The sequence below is a fragment of the Homarus americanus genome, unplaced genomic scaffold, assembly GCF_018991925.1.
Source record: "Homarus americanus isolate GMGI-L3 unplaced genomic scaffold, GMGI_Hamer_2.0 scaffold46973, whole genome shotgun sequence".
Lineage (NCBI taxonomy): Eukaryota > Metazoa > Arthropoda > Malacostraca > Decapoda > Nephropidae > Homarus > Homarus americanus.
In genome coordinates, this window is record NW_024735516.1 from 1407706 (window position 1) to 1415783 (window position 8078).

Genomic DNA, 8078 nt, shown 5'->3' on the forward strand with positions numbered 1-8078 from the left:
GTCTCTAAGCTGTTAGGAAGGTTATTAAGCGTAGATTTTAGTAAATTTTCAGGATTCTAGACCATTATAAGCATGTCTCGAGATTCATTCCGGAGTTCTTAAACGACTAGACTCCACCGTACTGGGGTCCAGGAGTAGGTATTGGGGCTCTAAAGTAAGCATTGATAATTAATTTTTTTTAACTCCAAATTTATCAGAGTTTCAAGCATTTAGGTTCTCAAGTGGTGATGTTTCTAAAAAGTTGAGTTTCCTATAGGCCTTTGGCGAGGCTGCTAGGTGCTAAAATTTCCATGTGTTTAGACCTATAATGTTAAGATTTTGAAGTGTTGTGATTTGAAAACTGAAAATTTAAAGTGACGATATTGACAGATGGTGAGATCTCTATTCAGTGGTATGAGGCTTTTAAGCGTTTACGTTCCTGCATATTTATGTCCTCAACTGTTCAGGTTCGCAAGTATAGTGGTTCTTTTAACTGTAGCAGGTCCTAATCTGAGACTCCGAATTATAAAAGTTATGATTACATGAGCACCAAAATATTAAAGTTCTACGTGTTTAGGTTAATAAGCATGTGTTTAGGATGCTCAATGTTAAAACTCCTCACTGTTAAGGTTACTATAGAAGAATAATCAAAAGATAATAAAAAATGACTATCAAACATTTTGAGGTTCCGGTCAAATATCCACTTTCACTGCTGGACTAATAGTGTTAAATTTCCCAGGTGTTGATCTTCGTAAGTATTTGTTGAAGTCCTAAGTGCTGAGGTTCTTAGGCGTTAAATTTTCTAAGTCTGTTGACAGCTTCTAAGATCCCAAAGCAACAAAAGCATTAGGTGCTATTGTTTTCAAGTTCCTAAGGATCGAGGTTCCAAATTTTCAGCAGGTCTATGTGTGAGAAATAGTAAGCTTCGACGATTCTGAATGTGAAAATTCTTAATTAAGTTGAGGTTCCTAAGTGTTTAGATTTGTAACTTATGAGTTTCCTAAGTGCCAATATTCTCAGTTATAAAGCTTCAGTTCTGAGGTTCACAAGTGTTGGTTGAGCTTCACATCTTCTGAAGTTCCTAAGCGTTAAGGTCGCAAATATCAGGATAATGACCAAATGCTGAAATTCTTAGATTTTGAATCTTGCCTTGCTAAGGTTCCTAAGAAAGAGGGAGCGAGATAACTGTTAATATGGCAGAATTTGGGGGAAAAAATCGGTACCACTTTTCAGGTCACCCCGTTATTTGGATTTTCTTAGGATACAAAAGGAAAAACCTGGAACAGAGGCTCAAAAACAGTAAAAATATGCCAGACTTTACTGAAAAAATCACAATGACTGAAAATTATACAGTACCATACAAAATTAGTAGCATCTTGGAAAACCTTATTAGAATATAAACTCGGAACATGATTTCTGATAAATCTTTAATATGAAAGATACACGATGCCATTTATTACTTTCGTTTGTAATGAATTCACAGTTCGTCATCATTTTGAGAATTATAGTTAAGAATATAATTTTGCGATTCTATTAGTAAATGCTATAAGTTTTCTTCACCTGAATATTACTGCATGATTTTCCTACTACAGTTTACATATTGGTATTCACTATAAAAGTCGGATAAAAACCTTCAGTGCTGATTGGAGGAAAATTTAATGTTAGATGCCATAGATAGTTTTTATGTTTTTGTTTGTGATAAAAAATTAATTATGAAATAGATACAAATATATTTTTCGTACGATCTAGAATATATACAGTATATATATAATAACTTTCTTTTTATTGTTATAACTCAAGGAAAATCAATTTGTATATAGTGAAATTTGCTCTGTTTGAAGTATGGTGTTGTTTACGATCATAAGGTAACAAACTTTTACAGGTACCTAAAACCCTTAACTAATGTATCGCAAATTAGTATTTACTACAACTTCAGTTTTACAATTGGGCGATTTTCAGTAGTGCAGCAATCGTATTTCAGCTGAAAAATGATGATTTCTGGGTTTAACAACTCATTGGCCGCATTACAAATTGGGTCAGTCTTTGGTAACTGTGTCATTTCACACCCTCTTTTGTTGACTTGATATGATTTCACATGAATCTTCCATCACTGTAAAATATTTTCTTACAAACATTTAATCAAGTATTTCCCAAATCTACGTATATAGTTTCACGAGGGACAATCACTGCTAGTTTATAAATCTTGTGTAAAACAGAGACATGGACAAGAAACAACAAACCATTAGGCTTAAGAATTTACTCAAAACTAAAATTTGAAAATGTAGGGACATATTCATAGGTAGGAGGAATGCATTAGTTTGCCAAGAGATGACAATGTTGGAGTGGGACATTCTGGGATTTTCGTGGAGTTCAAATAGCATTAATGGAGAAGAAAGTCTCTTCATATGTTCAGATGGTGAAAGGAGTAAGAGTGGTATAGGTATTACATTAAATAGAAGCAGGATAGGTGTGTGAAAGGATATTGTGCACTGTCAGACTGAATTTTCTGTTAGTTATGTTTTTACGAAACAGTAAACTAGACACAAAAATATCACATTACCATGAAGATTTTTATAAAGTTCCATAAAGATTTAAAGAATATGAACTTTAATGTTTGATTATAACATAAGAATTTAATAAACCAACATCTGATAGGCAGTTGCAAGCAGGGTTTCAGCGGTTCAAAAGAATCGTTCCTTGCTTTGTTGATCATGAACACATAATTTGAAAAGGTAAAATAAAGTATTATATGCATAAAAATGTAATGAACGATGTAGATATTAGAATTCTAATCAAATCTACTAGTACCATGAAGCTGCAGTGTTCATAAGTACCGTAGTCACAAATTGATCAAATGCTTGACACGAAATTGGGCAAAGTTTCTTGCAGTATCTAAGATGATATAAATTATACCACCCTTTTTAATGAGAGACTTTGTAAGTAGAGATGAAGGAATAAGATTTGATATATGGTATGCAGATGATGCTGTCCTTATTGCAAACAGTAAAAGAAAATTAAGAAAACTGGTTAAATTATTCGAAGGCGAAGGATATATGTCTGCTAACAGAAATGGACGTAATGGTTGTTTCCACATAGAAAAATAAACCCGACAGTAAGAATTATAGTAGACAACAGGGAAGTAAACCTGATAAGAATTGAGTCGTCAGATTGTAACATAAGTTGTAATGGTAGATGAAAATGATTATTCAACACAAGAATAAGGCAAGTAAAAACAGTATTTAGTAGTCAGAGATATAAGACCTGTAAAACTCGTTTTAAAAAAGACTGCAACACGAGCGAGAAATGTGAACAGTTTCAGCTGACATCTGAAGGATTGAGGCATCCGTAATATAGTGCTATAGGAGAACACAAAAGAAATATTATACCACCACGACGAAGTACTAAAATTATCTGGAACAACTTCTGTGATATATATATATATATATATATATCATGTAGATCCACAATGAAAACGTGGATAAGATAAATCTTGATAAAATCACACAGGGAAAGGGAACATCGCGAGCACCTACACTTATGAATTACGGTTCATATGCTTCACATATTCGAATGCTAATTGCTGCTCTGAGTTGCTGGGAAGGTTATATGTGTTTAATATTTTATTTTTGTTTTATTTATGTATATTTTTCAGACACAGTACCATCTTGACAGACTTTTAACATCAGTCGCATGTTACTAGCCGGGAGAAAACTAAAAGTGAAAAGATTACTCCAAATTCCTCTCCCCAAAAGTTGAAAGTGGTCAGAATCTCCAAAGTCAAATACATTCTGACCTAAAAATCCAAAAACTGTGTGTGTGTGTGTGTGTGTGTGTGTGTGTGTGTGTGTGTGTGTGTGTGTGTGTGTGTGTGTGCGAGCGTGCGAGTGTACATGTGCGTGTGTGTCATGGTAAATAGCTATAGTTCTGTGATTAGACCTTAAAAAAGAGTTGAGAAATGGGATAAACGTTTTTTAATTTTTGCTATAACTTACTGGAATTTAATTAACATACGGTATAGTTAAATTTACTTGTTTTATTCAGGACGTCGTTTACTATCATAACCAAAGCATACCCTAGGCTAGCTTAGGTAAGGTTTGGTTAGTGATGCTTGCTGATAAGTTTTGTTTCATTCATATATAGTTCTGTATCGCGATTCTTTACATGGTCGTCCTTCTCTTCAGGTACGTTTGAATTAAAAAGAGATTTGTAATACCAGTCTTCTTTAAAATACATTATACTCTGTGTGTGTGTGTGTGTGTGTGTGTGTGTTGTAGTAAGAATTTGAATTATAGTTTGAAGACTCGAGATCCTCATATACGGGATGAGAAAATCTACTGAGGCATTGAGCTAGGTGACTGGATATTGTGGAGTCTTTGGTGATTTCCTTAAGTGTGGAGACCAACTTGTTGTGGAACTCTAGAGTTTTGGTGTCCCAGGCTCCCCAAGCTTCTGACCCAATTGGCTCGGTGTACTGTATCACACAATGCATCACACAATCAGAAGTACCAACCCTACCAAATGAACATGGCCTCAAGCAGTGATCGCTGCGAAGAACGTCAAACCCAGGTGTTCAGATTTTTTATTGCAAATTCGGTGGCCCTCACGCACCTTGTAATGCTCAAACATATAGTGGCCCTCACGCACCTTGTAATGCTCAAACACATAGTGCCCCTCACGCACCTTGTGATGCTCAAACATATGTGGCTCTCACGCACCTTGTAATGCTCAAACATATAGCCCCTCACGCACCTTGTAATGCTCAAACATATAGTGGCCCTCACGCACCTTGTGATGCTCAAACATATAGTGGCCCCTCACGCAACTTGTAATGCTCAAACATATAGTGGCTCTCACGCACCTTTGTGATGCTCAAACATCAGTGGCCCTCACGCACCTGTAATGCTCAAGCATATAGTGGCCCTCACGCACCTTGTAATGCTCAAACATATAGTGGCCCTCACGCACCTTGTAATGCTCAAACATATAGTGGCCCTCACGCACCTTGTAATGCTCAAACATATAGTGGCCCTCACGCACCTTGTAATGCTCAAACACATAGTGCCCCTCACGCACCTTGTAATGCTCAAACATATAGTGGCCCTCACGCACCTTGTAATGCTCAAACATATAGTGGCCCTCACGCACCTTGTAATGCTCAAACATATAGTGGCCCTCACGCACCTTGTAATGCTCAAACATCCGGTGGCCCTCACGCACCTTGTAATGCTCAAACATATAGTGCCCACGCACCTTGTGCTCAAACATAGTGGCCCTCACGCACCTTGTGATGCTCAAACATATAGTGCCCTCACGCACCTTGTAATGCTCAAACATAGTGGCCCTCACGCACTTGTAATGCTCAAACACATAGTGCCCCTCACGCACCTTGTAATGCTCAAACATATAGTGGCCCTCACGCACCTTGTGATGCTCAAACATATAGTGGCCTCACGCACCTTGTGATGCTCAAACATCCGGTGGCCCTCACGCACCCTTGTAATGCTCAAACATATAGTGGCCCTCACGCACCTTTGTGATGCTCAAACATATAGTGGCCCTCACGCACCTTGTAATGCTCAAACACATAGTGCCCCTCACGCACCTTGTAATGCTCAAACATATAGTGGCCCTCACGCACCTTGTGATGCTCAAACATATAGTGGCCCTCACGCACCTTGTGATGCTCAAACATATAGTGGCCTCACGCACCTTGCGATGCTCAAACATATAGTGGCCCTCACGCACCTTGTAATGCTCAAACATATAGTGGCCTCACGCACCTTGTATGCTCAAACATATAGTGGCCCTCACGCACCTTGTGATGCTCAAACATATAGTGGCCCTCACGCCCTTGTAATGCTTCAACATATAGGCCTCACGCACCTTGTAATGCTCAAACATATAGTGGCCCTCACGCACCTTGTAATGCTCAAACATATAGTGGCCCTCACGCACCTTGTGATGCTCAACATATAGTGGCCCCTCACGCACCTTGTAATGCTCAAACATATAGTGGCCCTCACTCAACTTGTAATGCTCAAACATATAGTGGCCCTCACGCACCTTGTAATGCTCAAACATATAGTGGCCCTCACGCACCTGTAATGCTCAAACATATAGTGGCCCTCACGCACCTTGTAATGCTCAAACATATAGTGGCCCTCACGCACCTTGTAATGCTCAAACATCCAGGCCCTCACGCACCTTGTGATGTTCAAACATCCGGTGGCCCTCACGCACCTTGTAATGCTCAAACATATAGTGGCCCTCACGCACCTTGTGATGCTCAAACATATAGTGGCCCTCACGCACCTTGTAATGCTCAAACATATAGTGGCCCTCACGCACCTTGTAATGCTCAAACATATAGTGGCCCTCACGCACCTTGTGATGCTCAAACATATAGTGGCCCTCACGCACCTTGTAATGCTCAAACATATAGTGGCCCTCACGCACCTTGTAATGCTCAAACATATAGTGGCCCTCACGCACCTTGTGATCCTGAACCACCTGGTGGCCTTCACGCACCTTTGATCTTCTTACACCTGGTGGCCCTCACACACTTTGTGGCCCTCACACACCTTGTGATCCTCATACACCTAGTGGCCTTCATACACGTTTGATCTTCGTATACCTGGTGGCCCTCACGCACCTTATAACCCCAAGTATCTTGTATTATTCTTCCTCTTATTATTTTTCTGTACTCTGTGATTCTCATTGACTTTGTCATCCTCACGAACCCTGAGATTGTCTTGTGTTCCTCATGTACCTTGTGTTCTTCATGTATCTTGTGTTCCTCATGTACCTTGTGTTCCTCATGTACCTTGTGTTCTCATGTACCTTCAACACACAACGTTCTTCATGACCTATGTTCCTCATGTACCTTGTGTTCCTCATACATCGTGAAATCTCAGTACACCACGTGACCTTCCGGCACCCTTCAGTCTTTATCTCTCCTGTGAACCTCATACTCCCTGAGATCCTTACGCACCCTCATGATCCTCATGGCCCACAAATATCACCATGACCTTCATGAACCCTATGGTCCTCACATCGCAGGTGATCCTCATGCACTCTATGGTCCTTGTGCATATTTATGTTTTGTGTGTGCACTGTTTGTTGTGTGTGTATGTACACGTATGGGCGTTTTCGAGTGAGGTTGTGAATATATACAACTTTTTCTTTTTTATGTCTTTTCTGTTTCCATTTGTCGTAATTTTCAGGCTCTGTTTCTCTCTGCATGTCTCACACTGCCTGTCGGTCTGTCTCAGATTTTTTTCGGCCTTTTTCTTGATTTTTTCCTTTTATTCGAACGCATGCACTCGCAACTACAAGCAAACACATACTTACACATACAAAATTTACATATCACACAATAGACAGAGACGCCCATATAGACAGACGGATATATATATATATATATATATATATATATATATATATATATATATATATATATATATATATATATATATATATATATATATACGCACAGTATCAGTACACAAGCCCGATCCAGAAAATTTATATGCTTTTTCATTAATGCAGTACTGTACTCATGCTTTTTGCATAGTAAAAGTTAATTACTATTGACGTCAGAATACTCCTAATATCATGCACAGGGCTTGAAAATGCCCATAATATTGGTTAGATTTCAATACTTCGGCGGGGGGCTTACAGCGGCCCCCAGCTGAGATCGCTTTGCTCCCCATGTCCCCCCAACCCACAACTTATTGCCCCGCCCTCCCCCGTTCCTTGATATTCCTCGATCCGCCCCTGACACAGACATACATACAACATTTTAACATTAGGCAAAACACTCATATACCAATAGGTATAACGCAACACTAGCAACACCCTCATTTAGCATAACCAACTTTTAAATGAACATACATATCGTACATACATAATGTTTAAATACGTTTTATTTCATTATATTTCTTCCCTCTCTCTTTTACACACAGACATGCTGGCTCTCTTTTTATAGAGCAACAGAACACACTTTAGTTCAGCTAAGTTTAGAACAGACAGAAACATAACTATTTTTTGTTATTCAGTTATGTGCAAAGAAACATGATCCCACATGGCCAAATTTTTTA

The 8078-nt window shown here is 38.8% G+C and overlaps 1 protein-coding gene across 1 annotated transcript; it reads right to left on the reverse strand.

Annotated features, from left to right (window-relative positions):
• Window positions 1-6159: 6159 nt before the first annotated feature.
• LOC121871275 lies at window positions 6160-6858 on the reverse strand. Its single transcript, XM_042373497.1, has 2 exons — window positions 6720-6858; window positions 6160-6524 (listed from the first exon to the last, which is right to left on the reverse strand). The coding sequence occupies exons 1-2, from the start codon at window positions 6856-6858 to the stop codon at window positions 6160-6162; spliced, it is 504 nt and encodes a 167-aa protein (XP_042229431.1).
• Between the last annotated feature and the right edge of the window lie 1220 nt (window positions 6859-8078).

Bases quoted from the DNA above. Each gene is read 5' to 3' on its own strand.
- LOC121871275 (XM_042373497.1), bottom strand. From the start codon at position 6,858: ATGAGGAACATAGGTCATGAAGAACGTTGTGTGTTGAAGGTACATGAG. The intron at 6,525-6,719 runs GTTCGTGAGGAT...GAGGGCCACCAG, and splicing joins GAACACAAGACAATCTCAGG to GTGTAAGAAGATCAAAGGTG.